The sequence below is a fragment of the Dromaius novaehollandiae genome, chromosome 1, assembly GCF_036370855.1.
Source record: "Dromaius novaehollandiae isolate bDroNov1 chromosome 1, bDroNov1.hap1, whole genome shotgun sequence".
In the NCBI taxonomy this organism is placed as follows: Eukaryota; Metazoa; Chordata; class Aves; order Casuariiformes; family Dromaiidae; genus Dromaius; species Dromaius novaehollandiae.
The window spans coordinates 39,779,995-39,801,051 of record NC_088098.1 but is presented as its reverse complement, the minus strand read 5'-3'; the positions used below and the strand labels follow the sequence as shown (position 1 = coordinate 39,801,051).

Sequence of the window (21,057 nt, the reverse complement as noted above, 5' to 3'; positions counted from 1 at the left end):
GCGAGGGCACTGCAGCCACCGGCAAGGTTTGGCCCACAGTTCGGAAAGGGGTTTCCAAAACCCTGGTTTCTGGAGCCTGCAGAAGTTAGCTTCACGTTTGTTTGCAAAGGTAAAATAGTACTGCATCTTACACACTAGATCTGCTCTTTTATTAAAGGCAAAGCTTAGACTCTGCGAGATTACGCAGCTCGGGGTGAATTATGGAGCAGAGTCCAAGGCTCTGGAGTTGTATGTTAAACTGAGCTGCGGTTTGAATGCAATCTAGTCTATATGGACCTTCTCCTGTATAAATAGGGCCCAAGTGGAGAGACTTAACAAGTGCAACAGGCCTTTCTCACACTAATTTCTAATTACTGCTGCATTCCTATTCCCAAGTGTTTAAAGTAATTAAACTGAAAATGGGAGAGGAATAAAGGAGATAAGGCTTTACATGCCTCAATGAATCCTGAATTTTCAGAGCATATTAACTTGTTTTTAACATTTAGCATACCTAAAAATGTGAACTGAACACATTGCAACTTACTGTCTATTGAGTCATCCTTATTACAGATGCAAAGCAAAGTCACACAAGATGACTATATTCCTTCTCTAATAAGATAAGCTAATTAATACAGCTCATCAGGCACTGCAAAGGGTTCCCCTCCTTTTTTTTAAATAAGCCTATACATCCATCAAAGACATAATTTATATTTCCTTTATGGAAAAAGGTCTTAAGACATTGAAGTATTACATTTTCAAGATTGCTTTTCTCTATTTGGATACTGCAGTTGAGCGACTTTGAGCTCTTAATACTTATTCTCTGCATTTCACTGTCTGTTCTAGCACACATGAATATGGCATTCTATTTCACAGCCACCACTGCTATGCCATGGACAAGCTTGCCGGCAGTGCTCCATTCACAGATCATGCAGTGTATCAGGAAATACAGGAACATGCTTGCTTTCTGGTTATACTCTTCTTTTCTAGATACTCACCATTGGATGTTACTTGCGGTGAGATACTGTGCTAGACAGAGCTCTGGTCACAGACTTACATTTACTCTTAGGAGCGCACCATAACCTATTTCATTAGTCACTGTTCTCTAATCATAGCTATACGCCAGCCTTACAGATCAGATAGACAGCAGGAGTGCCAAACGCATACAGCGCCCAGGAGTGATGTGGCTACAGGACTTCTATTCAAACCAGTGTGACCTCAGCCACCAAGCAGCCCTGAGATGCCAATAACACTTCCACTAAAATAACATTTTAGGCAGCATTGATGAGTAAGTCAAAGACGGATAAATCAGTAACATGGTCTTTTTTCTTAAATGATGCTTTAAGAGTTCTGACATACATAGAAATTAAGTGATTTATGTTCATATGATTGATATAAGAATTCTTAAATAGTAATTTGAAGCTAAGGTGGCGGGTTTTTTTGGCTATCTCAGCAGAAAGGGCCTATAGTAGAGATACCCGCAAATCAGTCAGAAACGTAATCATTAACACATACAGAGACTTTAAAAAGCCAGAAAGTTGCTTCTGTAGAGAAAGTCAACTTCTACATGAAAAAAGTACAGCAGTTCCCTCTCAATATCAGAAGGAAATCAGTTCCCCAAAGTCAATCAACTGAATAAGCAAACAAAAGTAGGCAAGAAAGAAGAATAATTGTCATTCTTTCTCCTAGGTAAGCCAGGAGAGTGACTGACTGATTTATCCGTATCTCGAAAGATATTCCTACAACTCAGACGATATGCACAGTTGAAAAATTGTGGTAAAGGCCTATCATACAGACTAGACTAGACAACATCTGAAGTGGAAACAGAGGGAGTCAGGCCTGTCAGCAACTGCTTTTCATTAGCTGCATCCAATACCATATCTATCATCTCAAATAAAACATAAAAATACTGAAAGAAGACCCATCCCAGGGCAAGCAGTGCAAAATGATGGTTTACCAGATAACTAAGAAATTCCAATAAAAAGTAATAAGAAGTACTTCTGCTCTTACTGCAGTTAATAGCAAAGTCACACTGATGTTAACAGAGAAGAGAATTCAAAGGCAAGAAAGAACATCACTGTCATCTTAGGGGCTTGTTTTTGTCTTTTGATGTTATGTAGCATCCATAATGAAACTTGCTCTTGTGTGCCAGAATTTGTTATGGAAAACCGTATTAAACTTGCTAATCACTCATTAGTTTAAAAGGGAAAAAATGCTACTTACCCACTATTGATGTCATCAGTTCTGAGACTTTTCCCAAGAATGTCCCCATCACTCATGTAGCCACCAACGTCAACTTCAGCGGACATATCTAAATCATTACTCCCTTTCTCACTCATGTCGATCTGTGAGATATTTCCAAGGCGCGAAACAGCTGCTCGGCGAAGAGGGGTGGTGTACATGAATCGAGAAGGGTCTGTGTGTATGAAGCGACTCGTGCTGCTGCGAGGATAACCAGCACCCAAGGACGGGGCATCTCCTGCCTGCAGCCGAGGACTGGCCTGCCCCAGCCTCCAAGTCACTGCGGTTGACCGGCTTGTCAAGCTTGGTATACTTCTCCCGTTCACCTCAGTTGTCACAGTGCTATCAAAAGTTGTCTCCAAAGTACTGCCAAATAAAATGGAGAAGTGAATGAACTATGCGTTCTCTGTTCCTGAGAAATAAGGAAAAGCAAAGGCTGAAGGAATAGATGGAGTTTAGAAAGAACGTTCTCTGTGTGCGTGTGCACACGTGTGTGCATTTGTGTATATAGTAACCTCTTCTTATAAAATAACCTGAAATCAATGTTATAGGCATTTAAGTAGAAATATAAAATAATAACCATATCTGTGAATGATTTTATAAGACAGACTTGGACAGAAGAGCATATTAAAGTCACATTTAAGTTGTTGAGGCAGTCCAAACAATACGGATAATGGCATAGTTAATTTTTCCTTGCAAGTCTCTAATTCATATAGCAGGTAATAAATACCCTTCTACAGTCCGAAGTTCTAGCAGTCTACACAAAAGCCATGTACCTGTGGCTTATCTGGGTCCCTCTAAGGCTGGACATGGTTTCTTCCAAATTCTGTCTCAGGTCTGCTATATTCTTTACAGTTCGCATTCTTCTTGTTTCAGGGTCTTCCCCTGCAAAAAAATAACAACATGAGCATATATTTTAGTGTACACAAGTATAGAAGGTTGAATAAAGTGCATACGTGCATACACAGCTGAGAATACTTACATATGTTATACTTCTAGACTGTATATCTGTTCCTTTAACCTTTTAAAAAATAAAACCTCATCCTTTCAGTAATAAAACACACATACGCTTGTAAATAAAATGTGGTATGTAAAAGCCCCACTGAAAAGAGTTCTAGTGAAGTATCCATGATAGAGCCCAAATCTATTAATGAAACTCAGATTTACAGTGTTTGGATTTTTATCCTCTGTAATCAAGGCAGGATGCAGTCCCAGACCACTTGATACATTACACAGCTTCTTTTTCCTCCTTGACATTTTACATGACTTGGTAGGAAATAAAGCCACAGTAAATCTGTGTCTGGAAGGAATTGGGATGACTGTTATAGCAACTCTTCAGTATGCACTTAACATCCAGGCTATTTCAAAGTACGCTTTAAGTCAGGCACTTAATAAAGCATCTTTCCTGAAATGGAATAGTTTCTTGAAGTGGGGGATTATTTTTCATATATTTTACTTGGGATAAAAATCACAACACTCTAAGCACATGCATCATTTATAGAATTATGGATTTTAACAGTCTTCAGGGACACATTGGGACAAACTAGTCTGGTTTCCTGAAGAGCAAAGCCCACAGAACCTTACCCAAAATATCCTGAATCACAATTGCTTCACACAATTAAAAAAAAAAAACAAAAAGAAGAAAAAAATGAATGTATATATTCTGTGCTACAAAAGGAAAATGCAATAAAACTCAAAGAAATCTACAAAACAAAGATGTTGAAGTCATAAATGAAGATACAGCATTATTATTCTAGCTATGTGTACAATGCCAGCATCACACATGAAGTGCAAATAATTTCCTTCTGATTCCATCAATGATAAATTTCATGTTTTACCTCACTTTGTTAACTTAATTTTACTCATTCTAGAATTGTTATAATCTATGATGAAATTGTACAACCACTAAAAATATCTCTAATATTTAACGCTAAATTTCAGCATTCTCATCCAACAGAGAGAACAAGCTTCTGATTTCATTTTGGAATTCCTGTGACATCAAGAAACCCATTCATCTTTGGATTTGTGTAACAGGAGACAGTCTTGTAAATTTAAATTCAGCATCATACAAAAATGAAATCCAAGTAGAGACAAAATACTAGGCAGCACTAAGATATTTCACACTCGTAAAATGTAAAATACACTTGCACATCCACATCTTCAGACCGCTGTATTTCTCTTTGTCTTGCTACCTTTCCCCCTCCCAGGGCTTTATGTGAGTTTATATGGGATAAAAATTCAACAAGTGTGATGTCTCTGAGGAAAAGCATGGTGTACCATGCAAAGGAGAGAGACAGGTGAAAAATAGGTAAGACGTGTCTGGGAAGGAGGCAACAAAGGAAAGGTATACCTCCAGAGTATAAAAATTCAGAAAAAAGGAAGGAGGAGATCTTAAATTAGAACTTTTAATGAAAGTTGCACAGGACAGTAAGTTGAGAAATATTCAGTATGGGGAGGGAAGCAATAGAAAGTTAATATTTAGCAAGGAATTCGGAGAAGGTAGAAGGTCCCACAGGAGAAATTTCTGAAAAGGCAAAAGAATCTAATAACAACACCTGCTTAAAGGCATGGGTAAAATATACTGAGGTTGGCCTGCAGAAGGACTGCAAGCACGTGTTTGGCCATAGATGGACAGAGTAGCTACAGCAGCACTTGTATACTATTATAAGCACAATGCTCATTTCTCCTTAAACTGGTTTAACATACACTGTGACAGATTTATTGCAAATATAAGGGAGAATCTACAGATGCAAACTATATTTGAACAACAGTTCACTTAAATAATCTTCTTAATTTTGCGTTTTGACTACAGATGGAGTCTTTGAGCTCATTTAGAAACCAAATAGCTACTGTACCCAAGCTCTCCAGTGATTTCATGGGCCAACAGTTCATAAACTGCTGGACTGGCACCCTGGACCTGACAGCAACACAGGGAAAGAGTGGAAAGAAGAAGTGGGGATATGGACCCAGCATCTTGACAAACCGCACCCTGAGACCAGTCCATTCCCAAAATTTTGCTCCATAAAACAGCTATCTGTATGCATTTTTACATGTAATACCTCGAAGGAGGCAAATGTTCACACTGAAACCGAAATTATCACAACTACTCTTGTGTTTCAAGGTAGGCATGTGCTCAAGCGCCTTGCTGATCCACGTCCCCATGGATGCCCTGTACCATTTATAGAGGTTTCTGTGCCATCTTGGAAACTCCTGGGAGGCAGAAGGGCTCGTGCCAAGGCTATGCTGGAGATCATTAAGTCCTGTTAGACTGAGGATGCTGCTTAAAGCGTGGGCAGCTCGCGGGCAGACTGGCAAAGCCTGCCTCCAAGCGATTGTCTACAGTGTGCCCTGCCGCTCACCGCCACGGCGCCTTGCAGCCCGGCTCCACCCAGGGCGCTCGGGCTCATTTGCGGGCGGACGTCACCTTCCTGCCACAGCACCTGCAGCAGGGAGACCCAAGACCTGTTTCCCGCCCTGCCCCAAACTAGACTTGAAAGAACAGCTTGTCACTGCTGGTATGAGAGAATTTTCTATTACATTTAGAAAGACAAATTCCAGGGGATATGTGGGCAGAAATAAGGCGGTACAGTACCATCCATGTGTAGTTATTTGAGGAACAGAAGATAATTCATATTTGCAGTGACTTTGTCCTTTCCTTCCTTATTTATCCTTGCCAGTTGTCCTTTGCTTTACATTAACACTGCCAGTTGTTGCAGCAAAAATGACAGCAAATGTCTTTTTAATATATATAGTACAATAACTAGTACAACAAAGCCTTAAGGTATATTATTGCAATAAAAAAATAAAAGTACATGTACATGGCAAACTGCCAAAATACATCATCACAGAAAAAAGGATTTCACCTTCAAACAAATTACTCTATTTGAAGTGGCATTATTCTATCCTTGAAAGGTGAAAAGTTTGAGGTCTAATCTCCTTTGCTCTCTCAGTGACCCAAGGGGTCATTTCAAAACCTACCATTTTTTTGTAGAAAAGATAAATCCAGAGTTTTATGGTCTTAAAATATTGGACAGGACTACTTACAAAACCCTCCTTACTATAACTATGAAGTGTTTTAAAAATACTTTTTCTTTTTCCTTTCCTTCCTTATCTTAGGGCTCTAGTGATGGGCTGATGCTATACCATTGATGAAGAAGTCGCAAAGCAGAAAAAAAATGAACATAAGAATTGACAGATTTTCTGTACTGAGTGCAGAAATTTTCTGCACAAACCTAATTTGCACCTGACATTTACCTACATTTTCAGGACAGCACCATGGCCTCTACCCATCTCCACCAACCTCCTTGTATAAGAAGGACCATAGAGATGCTGAATACCATGAATGAATGAAAGAATACATTCTTTTTTCTGAAAACTAGCTGTGCCTTGCCCGCTGGAAGAGACAGCCTGCTGGTTGCAGCAGGATGGAGACCCACCATATGGGCTCAAAAGGATCCCACTCCCCCAGGCTCCCTGTTCCCTACTACCATGGCCCACTGCCATCATACAGTCTACCCATATTTGCACAACCTAACACACCAGAAATGCTCTTTGGCTTGTTATCTCAAGCAATTCTTATCTTTTTGTTAACGTCAAAGAAAACTAATTCTATTTTACACATTGAGAGACTGGGATATGCAAGACTAAAATCAAGGTTCCTTAAAACTTTCTTACAAAATTCTGTTCCTCTTATATGAAAGTCCAATGCAAATATTGTACTGGCCCCATGAAATCTAATCTGCTCAAATCATTTGTAGCTTCATCATTTATATAAAACATAAATATTTCAAAAGATTGTTCCAAATTCCTGCCTGTAAGCAGTGAACAGGTTCTCTCAATGAATACCTAGAGAACACATTCTTTTCTTCCCCTGTATGGGATACGTACACAGGAAATAAAAATAAACATTTTACTGAAATCACCTAAATTAAACTTTTACATTCACAATTCTGAAGCTTGCCCATAATTGCACACTTAATAATAAAGTTCATGATCGTTTCAGTACTTGCCTGCATGTAATTGCAGCCCAAAGCAGATATTTCCATTAATAGCCTGATTTTCATAAAAGAATTTACAAATAATAAGCAGTTCCCCTGAAAATAGTTCATTCTTAGATATTAACTCCATTCCCAAAGGCCAGTACCAATATTATTCTGTAGGTGGGGAAACTGAGGCTCACAAGAGAACAGGGATTTGCTCAGTGACACACGGCTGAATAGCAGCAAGGGCAGGTGTAGGGCTCAGATTCCTTTGCTACCAAGCCTCTGATTTCTAGGAAAAACAATGTTTGCCTCTTCTAGAATACCGGTATAGTCTAATAATAGAATGTATTTATAAAAAGAAGTTATTTTTTTCTTCATCATTTTGAGATGGTAGCTTTTTACTTTACATATACAGCAAAAACTATATCCTGAATCTTAAGCACAGTCAGGGCCTAACATACTGACCAGCAAAATACCTCCGGGCTAGACACATGCTATACAACCTCGGAAAAGCAAGCAGACGCTTCAACCATTTGACCGGTTGAAGCACAAAGCTTCAGAAATGAACACTTTGAGCATTCTTTTAAAGGCAGGAGAGATGAAAAGCAAACCCAGGAACACAGAAGTCTTTTGAAGTGCCTATGACTGTGAATTTCAAATGCTCCCTAGCATGCACTGATACAGCTAAACTGTGAAACCCTGGCACCCATAATTCCACGTTTATGGATGAAATTACCAGCAAGGGAGTAGGGGGGGGAGCAATAACGGATGGGCAGTTTGTAAGCAGGCCAAGACATTTTCTATCTAAACCAAACCTTGGATTTAAGATTCCAATTTTAGATTCATGAGCACAAATGTCATTAAAATTAAATTATTTATGAGTAAACTAACAGCACTTAAATGTTTCGCCTTATTTTTTCAAACAGCTAAGAAAACTGTGCTCAATTATTCACATGCTGCTGCTGCCCGTGCACCTATCAAAAGTGATTTAGACGTTTGTCTTCATTTCCTACAGTCTTTAGAGCTAAGAGTAAGCAAACAAGGAGTGAATGGCTAAACCCCATTTTTGCATACTATTGCATATAAACCCAGTTCTGTCTCATGACATCACTGTCAAGAACAGAAATCTGCTCCATGCAGATACGTCCTAACACTTCGGTCTCCACCTGCTCTTTTGCATGTCAAGCCGAAGTTAACTTACCTAAAATATCAGTATAAAGGACCTGTTCTAGGTCACCCAGCATTGTTATAATGACATCTTCATCCAGATGTGCAGTCCCTTCACGCAAGCAGCCTTCCTCCTCCTCCTCTGTCCAGTTCCTGCTGGGGAAATGGGACGTGCAGGATGCATTTTCATCGTCTGATTTTCCCCCTACCTCATTATTGATCTCAAAGCCTTCACCTGCACGCCGGCCTGCCAATCTCCTGGATGTCCTGCTCCCAGGAGGTGGTAGCACCTGAAAAGTTTGGGGGGCGGTGAGGCTGGCATGGCAGAGCGAGTGCACGGACTGTGAGAGGGACTTGGAAAGTGAGCTTCTACTCCCAGCTTCTGCCTCCCGCTGATGGTAACTCTGGCTGGACTTGGAGGCGTTTCCAAACCAGTTCTCCCTGTACGAGTATCGCCTCTTTTCCCCTTCACTGATGAGTGTGAGATTGGTTAGAGACTTCTGCTTCTGGAGACGAACACACCCTCTTCTAACCTCCTTGCCTTTGAACACGGACAGTTCAGCAGATCGCTGCATTTTTCTGGCTGTGGCTTCACCTCAGTTAGATTTCATATTTTTGAGACGGACAGTAGTTCAATTCTTTAGAAAGGTTTAAGAGATGATCCTTCCAGCACTGCACACAGCACATCCCAGGCAGCAGATATTTGCAGTTGTAATGAAAAGCACAGCTCAAACATGCAGTGTACCAACTGTAAATGACTAGACAGGCACAGTCATTTTCTTAAAAATTACGCTGCTGTCTCTGCTAAGCCACTTCTCTCCCGTCACATTAATCTGCAGTACTTACAGTCATTTTTACTTGGATTTCTCTCAAGCAGAAGAGAGTTGATCAAACACTCTGCTCCAGCACAGAAGTAATCCCAAAAGCCAACTGTGTTTTCCCCTCTTCATCCAATCACCAGGCTCACCAGGGCGATGGGCCTGCATCTCTGTCTACAGCTGCTGCGTTCTGAAATCCAAAGTACGCGCAAGTGCTGTCTTGGGCTTTTTTCCCCCCTCTCACCAGATCATGACTGATCCCAGCACTCGGCTCCTCACTTTAGATGGGCTGACACAGAACTGCGAGTACTGCCTCCACGTCAGAGCTCAATAAAGAGCCAAAATTAACCACTGAAGCAAAGCTCTGCACAAGCCTCCTTACATTTTAGTATTCAACCTGCATTCCCAGATATATGACTCTTCTCTGCTACTGCAGTGAATGCTGCTGGCTGCCATGGCAGCAAACATCCTGGTGAATTAAACCGGAGACACAGAAGCCTCTGCCCAGTTTACAGTGCCACAGGTTTCAAGACACAGCTTCACCTGAATGGGATGCTACAGTAACAGACCAAGCTCACAGTCAAATGCTATTTTTCTCCTTGAAAGGTAAGGATGACAAACTATTTCTTCCATATCACTGCTACTCCCTGTGCTGGCAGATAGAAGCAGATTTGCAAATGGTCCTTGAGTCTTGCAATTTCTGCTATAAATAAAAGAATATAGTTTAAGATCATAAAGAAGCTAAAAAATGAAACACAACAGTACCTTCCCAGCAAGGTGATTTATAAAAGGAAGCATCTCATTTCTTTCTCTTTAAAGCACACCTTGTGTGCATCTCTGTGAGATTCAGAAGCTACCATGGAATTAAAAAGCTGTGATAAAATCATTGTTTCACAACCTTCTGAAGAAATCCTAGTAAGTGGAATACTGTTTTTTTAATAAAACAACTCAGTATCAGGTCTGAACTAAGTTCAGCAGTACTAAATGTTGTTTTTAAATAAAGTATCAATGGAGAAAGACTTATGTGTAAATTTGTATATTTTCCCACTGGTAAAAAGGTGCTAGTACTAGGAATAAAGACAGCTGAACAAAGAACTAGCAGAATTTCATTCAATCTCTGGATACAAAGTTTTTATCTAGGGGCAATTAATTTCACAAAAAAGTATGCAGAAATCTACAAATATGAAAAACGCTGTATAACAATATACTGCTTCTGTCACCATCAAAGCACAGTTGTCATAAATCCCTACCTGGGAAAGCCTGACAGGGAAGCAACCCTCAAAAATGCCACCCTAAGAATTACAGACTATTTGCAGATTTCCTGCATGAATAAATTGCTGTTAATAGAAGCATCAGTGTACGTCTTGCTTTTCACTGGCTCAGTTTGGAGCCTTTTAAAACATATAGGAAAAAGACCCACTGGGGGAAACTTCTTGGAAATTTTAAAGGAATGACGCATTTTTCCCTAAGTAACCTTCATAAACAGAACTAATCCAGGAAAAAAAAATCCAGTGGTTTCAAGCAGTGATGGTTTTCCATATTAAATCACTGATACATTCCTGGAAAGAGAGGGTCCCCAGCAAGAAAGATGAGCTACCATACCTGCCCCCCGCCACCTGGCACACAAAGTCAAAGCAATAGAAGACAAGACGAATGCTCTACTAGCCTGAGCATACAGGAGTCCCAAATACTACGTGTCTTGTCACTTAGTCAGCATCAAAACAAAAGGTGACACCAAGATGATGTATTTTCTCCCAGGGTCTATCCGTCACAGTGGCATATGGGCCCTGCAAAGGTTTTTATTACCGTGCTTGTGCCTCGCCTGCGGCAGAGCCTGGCGCGCTGGTGAGGACGCGCCACCAGCCCAGGCTCAGGAAGCAGGACTCCAACCCGCTCCATATGCTCCTGCGCTGGTACACGCTGCCTGCGCGCGCCCCAGCCACATGTCGGGAAGCCATGTGGCTCCAACAGCCTGTTCAGGATGTCAGAGGAAGCTGCTGAGGTTATCAGAAGGGCTTTGCTGGGCTGTATATCAAACGGGGAATTTGGAAAATGAAGGGCAATCTCTTCTTTTTCCACTCGCTGTTTTAAAAGAACTCACCTTATATTCAAATTGGTTTACTATTCTCAGCCATTAGGTTTCAAATGAACAGGATGGACGATGACTCGGTGCTGTGCAGCGCTGCTGGACAGCGGGCTCGAGGAGGCAGGGCTGCTGTGCTGTCCCTAGCACAGACAGCAAGGCTGAACCTCTCCCCAGCACTCCGGATAAATGAATGGTAACTTCTTCGCTCACCAAACAGCTACAGTCAGTGGCTTTTCTCTACAGTCAGCTGCAGGCAAGCAGGACCCGCTCTGCGTCTGCCCCAAGCTCCCTGCGTGCATGCCTGGCCACTCGTAGCCGTTCCTGCTGGCGCGGCATCCGACTCCAGTGAGTCCATGCTCTCTTGGGCTCACATTGCTCTGCCAAGCACCACGCAGCGGCACGGGCCTGAGCTGGGGTAGGTCAGAGACTGCCAGACCTGGCCAGACACATTTAGTCATCTTTCTAGCTGAGAGCAGAAAAATGTATGATGCGGGATCAAACATTTTCACCCAACGAGCCAGGCCAACGCACGTGCACCATGGTGGCAACGGGTGTCAGACCACTCCAGGCTGCAAGGGTCTCTGCTAGGGGTCCTGGGGGGTCCTGGGCAACCAGGGGGATCTCAGCGACTCTGCTGACCTGTTTCCTTCCCTGCCTGAGATACTCGCTGCAGCCACCATATCAGCCCAGCTCCGGCAGGACACCACAGGTCACAGGCCACGGTCCTGGGCCAGCAACAACGTGAACTGAGAGGGACACATGAGGGTAAAGAGCCACAAGCCAGCTGCCCCAGCATCCACCTGTTATATTTTCCTTTGCATATACTTTACAAACCCGAGGAATCAAATACTAGGACATGGAGGCACTACGGCTACTCATGCAGCCTTCTTTCATCCCTCACCTGTAAAGGTTATACTACAGCCTTTAATTACAAGATTATATGAACTTTTTTCCCATTAATCCCACTGCCTCACTTGGTACACAGGTTATCACGATCATCCTTAAATACAGCTGATACATACATTTATCTTGGACCAAGCACTCAGCACAAATTTATTCTGCTGCTTTACCATGCCGCTCTGTAGGGTGTCATTTGACAAAACATAAATTTGCAGTGTGGAAAATTCTCAGGCTTATTTATTGAAAAATACTTTTGTAAAGCTCACCCTTCCACTGTGCATTTATGAAAAACAGCAGCAAACAAATAAACTTGTCTAAATTAAACAGACGTCAGAGGAGATCGCAGGACAGCAAATGTCATGACATAGCATTATTCCCCAGCTGCCTTGCAATTCACTGTATTTCCCACCCAGCAGATAGGAATCCGTTTAAGTAAAGAACAGCACAGGGAATTTCCCCAAGCCATCACAGTCAACGTGACTTATTTTGACTGCATCATTCATAAAAGGAATTATAAAAATGATTTTAAGAACTAATAATCCAGGGACAAATTTTTCTGTCAGAGAAAACTTTCTTTGAAGTCTCAGTGCATAGTCTGGAGTCTTATAAATGAATTATGTAATAGATCTGCAAATGCATAGGATTATGAGTCTCTTCAGCTAAGCTTACCTAAAAAAATGTTGCAAACTACTTCCACACCCATTAATTAGCTAGTTCTTTCAGAAAGAAAAAAGAAGCAGAGTAAGCATAAAAGCTTGAAAATTGAACATTACTATGCTAATCCTCCCGTTGATATTGGCATATAACTCTTAAAATTTCTCTTTTATTTTTGTTTCTTGCCTCAGATTTTTTGTAATTAGTCAATATTTGTAAATTCATGAATAATTGTTTAATCAAATACTTTGCATTAAGCTCTTTGAACATAAAAGCACTTGTTAGAGCCAAACATTATCACTGATTTCATAAAACAGTACTTTGTAGCTACAGACACGTACAGTTTTCAAAGGCTTGTTAAATAATTAATTTACTGACATCCTTCTCAAATAAACTTGAAGCAGACTGGTAAATATCACAGCTACTACAAATAGGAAAAACTGGGTAAGGAAGTCTGAACAACTTGTTCTCAATCATACCATTAATCAAGAGCCAAACTGGCTTTTAGATATTACTTTATTAGCCTGTTCTCATTCTCATTTTTAAATCCTGTCTGCAAAATTTTACTCCAATTTTGCAGAGAAATATATACTACAAGCAATCTCATTGAGGCAATTGGTACAAAAAGCACATGCAAGGAAACATTTTCATATATGATTGCAAAGCAGGTCTCAGGACTCCCAAACTTGTCTGGGATTTCCTGGTCTAAAGTATGCGCATCTGTATGCCACATGTGTAACGAGTCTAACTCATGCAGAATGCCCCACAGCTACCCCACAGATGACCCCTGCCAATAAATGTGATTCATCCCAAGCACACCAGATTGAGCGTGGGTGCAGATGTCACTGGTGCAGCCCATGCAGGGGGAATCCAAGGCAAGCAGGAAGCGCAAAACCTTCTGCGCATGTGCTGCATCACTTATCATCACTGATGCACATGCACAGTGGAAACATCTGCGATGGCTCTCGCTGAGCCGTGGCACATTCAGAAAAATTGTAGGAAAAAAAGTCTGAGGCACTTCGAATCACATCTGGAACAAATCGTTAGCAGAGAAGGTGGAATTGTGAAGAAATCCAGATTTACAGTAGCTCTAGCAAGAGGCAGAACTGGCTTTAGGCATAAGCAGTGTGGGAGATGACCTAGGAGAGCAGACTGACCGGGGCAGCTAAACACTGCCAAGCAAAGCAGAATGAGGCCGCGCAGCTTATCAGGGCAGCTGCTCTGGGTCCATGCCTACAATAGGCTCGCCACCTCCCTCACCTTCTAGCAACAACCTCCTCTCACAGCTGTACCAGACCCAACCAAGCGATCTCTTGCCCAGCAGTGGGCAGGAAAAAAGAATGTCGAAAGCCAGCTGCCCTCCGACTTTGCCCCCAAGCTCTGAGATGGAAGAGAGGAGAGGTTTTAAAGGCAACCGGTTCTCTTAGAAACTGGGAGGAAGGACAGAGACGGAGAAGAGCTGAAAATTACCTCCACAGCTTCTCACTTTCCATCTCTAATTCCACATCACCAGTGCTGAGACAGTAGCAAGGGGAAGCGAACTGCCCTGCTGGGCAGAGTCGTGACTGTCCACCACTGGAGCAAGAAAATTACCTTGGTTTCGGTATCCTGAAACACTCAGGGAGAATGATGCCTAAAAAGATATTCCTAAAACTTTTTAAAATTAGTTTTCTTCCCATCTCAATTTCACTTATATTGTGGAAAGTTTTGGGCCACACATACCTAGTTTAAGATTTAAGATTGAGTAGTTTCAGACTGATTAGTTGATTTGGCCCTGCAGTGGATTAGGAGCTCTGATCTGATCTACTTGGCTAATTAGGCGGATGGTAATATTCAGCCATGAGACAGTACCAAATAGAAGTAAGTAAATAATCAGAAAGTTGTAAAACAGTTTATACAGCGATCACCTGAATATGGACTGAGATATCTTAGCCCTGAACATTTTAGTCTTAGTTGCCTTGTTAGAAATCTAGCAAATATTTGGCACTGCAAAAATTATAATAAAGACTAATGAAGTAGAAACATAATAGAGGTGGGACAGCATACTATGAACCCCCTTTTATAAGCTGTTCAACGGTTTCAACAGATGATCAGTACCTTGCAGGATCTTTATTGATCCTTTTTGACTGACAATATTTTGTGTGAGTGTGTTTGGGTAATATAAGAAGCCTGAGATAAGGTAAAGGTGATGCCCATCTATAGCACAAGTGGAAAATTTCAGAAAAAGATAGTAACAATGTGAAAGAAACTCCTAATTCATCTCCTATCTTAATACCTTGAGCATAAATGACCATATCAAGGAAACAAACCCTTGCATATTTCCTTTTAACTACTGGTATAATCCCTTTATCATACCAGAATAAATATCCTCCTGAAAAACAGAATTTAATTGTCCTTTCTCATGGCTAATATATCATGCAACACTCCCCTGAATAGCCATCATATCATTTCTTCCCATAATATTCACCAATGATAAAATAAGCAGTGCCTAAATGATAGTTCATCAATTCAAACAATAATCTATCTATTCAGCAAATGCAATATTTGATGCTTTCGGTCTTTGTGCTGCTAACAGCCAATTATGAGTGACACACATCTGTTTTTCTCTCTATACGAGACATTGACCAAATTTTCCCAGTGATTCTGCTTTGCTGCCTATTATGTCAGTCAACCGCTAATGCCAGAGTCTGAATAATCAGATTAGAAACATCTCTGATGCCCAGTGCCCTTTTCTTCTTTTTGATGCTCTTCCATTTCTCTCCAGAACAGTAAAAGGCCAGGATACATGATATCCTGTTTGATCATTTCAGCAGGTACTGAACTGATACATTTTTTTCATCATCTCTGTGGATAATTCCTTGAAGTATCTTTTGAACTGCGTGCTTCAGTTTATACTCTTTATACAAACTATACCAGTGAGCCTGATTTCTGGATTAATTCACAATGATCTTTCCCTTTAAGAAATATTATCATAAAATAATTTTAACAGGCATCTCCAGGGAACACTTCAATAGATTTTACGTGAGGTATTTATAATAAAACTGCCTGTGCAAATAAGAGTTGTTAGAGTCAGACAATTTTTGAAGAGACTAACGCAAACCAGAACAAAACCTCAATTTCAGTATGAATCAGCTGAAATGCCAAGGCAGTCCCGCAAAGCTTGGGCATCTGATCTTCCTTCTGGTGGAGATATAATTTTAGACTGATGTGTCAAATGAGTGCTTTAAAGTGAGTTATATCCTCCGTAAGAAGAACTAGATAACTTGTTATAAACTGTTTGAATGTTAAAAATTGTAGTAAAATGGCAAAACTGCAGCTGAATCCAGTGGAACAGGATTTCACCTTTTATTCTCATAAAAGTGGTATTAAGAATAAAGATGCTGACTAAAAAAAAAAAAAAAAAAAGAGCAGCTCTGGCAAAGAGGCCCTTTGAAAGTACTCCCACACAACCCTGCAGTACAATTTAATCCTGATGAGAAAGTCAGCTGTGACACACTTTGCTTTGCATCCATGGATGAAGTTACAGCCAGATCTTGGGCTGATGTAAATCAGCCTGGCCCTGCTGACTTCAAAGAAACTATTCCAATATGATTTAAAAAATCCGCTCACATTTGTAACCTAATAGGAATTTAACCCCAGGTTTACAAGGAATTCCAGGACAGAACCTTTAGCAGCTTAGCTCTAGCAGTGGCTTAAAAGTCAGGTATGACAGTAAGGACTTGTTCATTTTCCCGTTTTCTGACTCTAGATTCATTTGCAAAAGCAAAACATATCCTATGTCACTTATGTCTCAGTCCTGATGTTCTGATTTAATTTGATGATCTTAAATGCCAGGCAATGTCAAGCATTACAAAACAGACTTTGCATGGTTCCTCTTGGAGCATGCCGTATGACTGATAATAATAATGACTTGAAATCCTAGCTTCTGAAAGCCCAGTTTCTGCAAAACGATGAAGAGCATATTTGAACAGAAGGAGCCAGTTTAGATAAAAGAACTGTGCATTTGACGGCCTAACTGTGGCATGACCCAAATTTTCTGCATATGTAATACCACTCACAAATAGAGGTCAGAAGTATGATTTCAACCCATTGCAAAGCTTCTGTTAAGAGAGAGATGTAAACAAAGAAGTACGCAATTCCAAAATTGAGGCTTTTCCTGTCTTATTGTTACTTACCAGATATCTCCTCTAGGCACTGTTTGGCAGTCTTACTGAACGACAAATCCATTTTAGTAGGACTGGTGCAGGAGTCAGCAGGTGGTAAAGAGGTACTGTCATTTTCTGAGAGAGTTCTGAAATCAAGCAAGAAAATTGATTATCATTACCTGTCATACATGTATTAATGTAAATAAGTGTTAACTGAGGCTCCAAGTAGAATCCTATCTCTGTTCTCATCTCAGGAAAAGCCATATGGTGAAAATACCATGAAGGTCACACTCTTACGGTGTTAGTTTGACTCCAGCTACACACATTTGCAAGGAATTCTCTCTCTTCAGGAACAACTCAGTGTTTAAGTTGGGAAATTTGGAGACACGTTTCTTTCTCCCTGTAAGAGGCATCAACAAGATACAGGCAGAATCCATTTAAATTGGTTAAGTCATATCCCTGCACATATATAAGGGAAATGAAAACCAGTAATTGATTGCTGAAATATTAAGTGAGAAAGGCCATGTGTGAAGAACCTTATGCAAGGCTGCAATGAAAATCTCGCCCAGACACTTAAATCTACGTGCAGCTTTTTTTGATAACACCTCTATACACGGCATGTACGTAACTGTGGGGAAACAGGATAATAAAAGTGTTTCCATTAACTTGCTAACAAATAGCCCATATTTTATGTGATGGTACATTTTAATGGATATCATTGATAAATTATAATGTGCACACTTTGTGTACTACAGTTATTTCCTATTTTATAATGTTAAGTAATACTTAAACGTAATGTTTACAATACAAATAGATAACACAATTATTCTCTCTTCCTAAGGAACTGCTGTAGCATCTTACATGGGAACTGTTGAACCATGGTGTCATTAAATAGCAACTTGTACCACATTTACTTACAGTAGAAGAATATATCTAAAGATTAGTGTAAAAAATTAGAAACACTAGCCACCTTTCACAATAAAATGAAAAAAAAGTCTTCACTTAGAGCTTAAGTTCTTTGGCCTTTACTGACATGAATAACACATTCGGACATTCTTTTCAATTCTTATAAAGACTAGTGAAAATTTTATGTCCAATTTTAAAACATTACAGTTATAGCTAAACTCTTAAAATTCACCATAACATTTCCAAAGACCAACTAAATGCAAGCATTTAACTTTATGCCGAATGCATATTTTATAAGAATAACAGATAAAAACAGTGTCTTTGCTCTAAAATGAATTTTATGGAAACTTATTTTATGAAATAACTTTCCCATTGTTATGTTTACTGAAAAGTTACTTATAGAATAGATTTGTTCAGTAAGCCATGAAAGTAACTGGGGGAACAGACATAAGCATATGCAAAGGACCAAATACTGTTGTGGTGGAATCTGTTGATTAGAATTGTTTAACTCTGGTTGACTTAAACTGACTTAAACACAAATAGAATACAAGTGATATCTGGTCAGATGCATTTTCTTTCTTACCAATTTCTATACTCCTGAGATGCTGAAAACAGTCAGCTGCTCTATTAAGAAGAATAAAATGGGGTCCTGGTCTACTATTACCCTCTGCCACACACTATTAGACTGAAAATGTAAGCACAGCTTGTGCTGCAAGCATAACTATGCCCTACTACTTTGATTTTTACATTTGATGTTTCAGGCCAGTGTCCTATGTAACAAGGGCTCACTCAAGTCCTCCTTGATGAATAAACATATGGAAATTCCAAATCTGCTTTCCCATATTGCCTCAAATCATCAAAATGTATGAGGGACATACCTACTTCCACTGAAAGTAACTCCAAGAGGCCACAAACACTCACGAGTACTTCTCCCTGGGCTTAGTGCTGAAACTTAGTGCTGGATCAGCCCAGGACAAACTCTGTTGGCCCAAAATCACATCCCATAAGCAGGCACTAATTATTAGCCAATAGGTAAATGAGGTGGTCTCCACTCTCCTAACTGAACCCAGGCCACCGAGCTACAAGGGCTGGAGCCAGAGCTACGCTGGAAAAGCTAAGCGGAGAACTGGAAAAGAGTAGGCTGATTTCAGTCTTGTAGTAAGAGCACTCAGCTAGGTGGGTAGAGTTCAAGTATTCCTTGCTTGCTCCATGAGATGTATATGGAGTTTACATCAGACCACTTCTGCGTAGAAATGGAAAGGGATCCTTTTCGCCTGCTCTCCTTCTGACCCTACCGTATTCTCGACTGTGAAACTGTTCTGCCAGAAGGGTGCATGCAACCTCTTCCCTGAACAATCAAAAGCCTTAGAAGTATGCTATCTTCCAAAAAAAAAGAATCCATTCCTGTTTATTTGGTTCTATCATCACATCTGGTTCACATCTATCATCAGAAAAGGATTAAGTGGTCTGGATCCCAGCTGGTTGCCAACACCCAACATCTGCACTGATGTGTTATGTAGCAAATGGGAAAGGTAAACACAGTACTTGGATGATCTGAATTGCCCTCTGCCCTTGACTATTGTAAATACAATCGATAAAGAGGGGCAAATAACTAATTCTCCACTGACTGTATGGGAATGTACGGTCTTACTTTAAAAGGACTAGATCTCCTCACAAGAACAACAGTACAAAGGAGTGAGGAGTGCTTTTACAATACTTAAATAAAATTACAAAGGATGGGTGAATCTGTTTACTTAGAGTAACCATGAACAGGAGCTTTCACTTATTCACATCTCTGCTTGCCCAAGATCAAACAGAAACTTTTAGAGATAGGGCAAATAAATACCAATTACAACCCTCTTCCTTTCCTCAGTGTTTCGTTTCGTTTTCAAAAACTTGGTGCAGCTATAGCCAGGAATGGAAGTTGATAAAACCCTGTGAGAAGAGGTACTTGTAAAAATTTCCATTCCAATTTGTAAACTTGAGGAGTGCGGTTAATTGCAGCACAAAATCCAGTTTCCTGGGCATAAGATGGCATTGGAATCTAAACCTTAAAGAGTAAATACTGAATAATAATGATCATATAATGCTAATAATTTTAAAATGTTTAATTTCATTCGTGGAAAGAAAACCTTGGAAACACAAACCAAATATAAATGTGATAGTGTTTTCTTAAATTTACAGGCAGCCTGTAATAACAGGTCTAAGAATGTGAAATGTCTCTTTTATCTTACTTTAAACTTAAAAGTGTAAAGACAATATAAAAAAAATTTGATTTGCTATCAAAACAAAAAACAAAGAAATTGCTGTACCGACTTCATTCAGCACTTTTCTGTTTAATTTGGGGAAAATATCCATGATTCTAACTATTAGGGGCAACAACAGAAAGTCCATAGAAGATTATGGATGTTGCAGCAGCGTGAGCTCTGCTTACGGCAGAGTACTTGAGAAAATGGTTATTTACTCTGGAAGTGATGGGCCAAAAGGCACTTGCTCTGGAGCGGGGAGGAAGCTGAGGGAGGCCTGAAAGAGCTGACAGAGCCCCATCAGCCCTCGGGCCACCTCACTGGAGCTTCCCTCAGGATGACCATGGCGATGGGCCCTCATGGACAGCCCCTCTCCTACCAGGTCTCCAGGGGGCTGCCGGTGGCAGGAGCCCTGCCCTTCGGTGCCTGGGGCCAAGGCCCCGCTCTTTTTTTCCAGAGTCCATCTTAGCCTGGATGGGCTGGGAATAGTCTAGGGGTAAAAGATCTCCAGGCAAAACTGCAGAGGTGCCCCAGCCCTTGGGGAGCAAGGAGGACCTGATATAGATCGAGTGCCTAAAACACAGGGCTGCTTTGTGCTAAGCCTGCCACAGGACACGATCCATCGGACCAAGCATGCAGATGCCTTGCTGCTTAGCTAAACCATTTTAGTTCAAGAAAAAGAGGAAAGTCATATTGTGAGATTTGTCTTTCCCTATACTCCTGCTTTTGCTTTTTTCTGTGGGCCGTATTAATCCTATGAATGAGTCAAGTGATCTCTCCAGGACTATGGCACAGATTAAGCTGCAGGCAAGGACACAGAAAATTAAGGGATTTTCTCATTAACCTTACATATTGGCCTTAGTGAATGGCCCTCTGTCCATTCATAACCCACTGCCTCTGAAAACAATTACGATCCTCGCATCTCTCTCTTCACAG

General features: G+C 40.6%; 1 protein-coding gene across 12 annotated transcripts in view; it reads right to left on the bottom strand.

Moving 5' to 3' along the window:
- NAV3 (neuron navigator 3) overlaps nt 1-21,057 on the bottom strand; it is a 558,174-nt gene that overhangs the window by 108,811 nt on the left and 428,306 nt on the right. For all 12 annotated transcript variants that reach the window (XM_064509436.1, XM_026100313.2, XM_026100316.2 and 9 more), the window contains 3 exons: nt 17,000-17,115; nt 2,994-3,102; nt 2,200-2,583 (listed from right to left, as the gene is read on the bottom strand). In XM_064509436.1, coding sequence (XP_064365506.1) covers nt 2,200-2,583; nt 2,994-3,102; nt 17,000-17,115 — 609 coding nt within the window. The remainder of the gene's footprint in view (nt 1-2,199; nt 2,584-2,993; nt 3,103-16,999; nt 17,116-21,057) is intronic.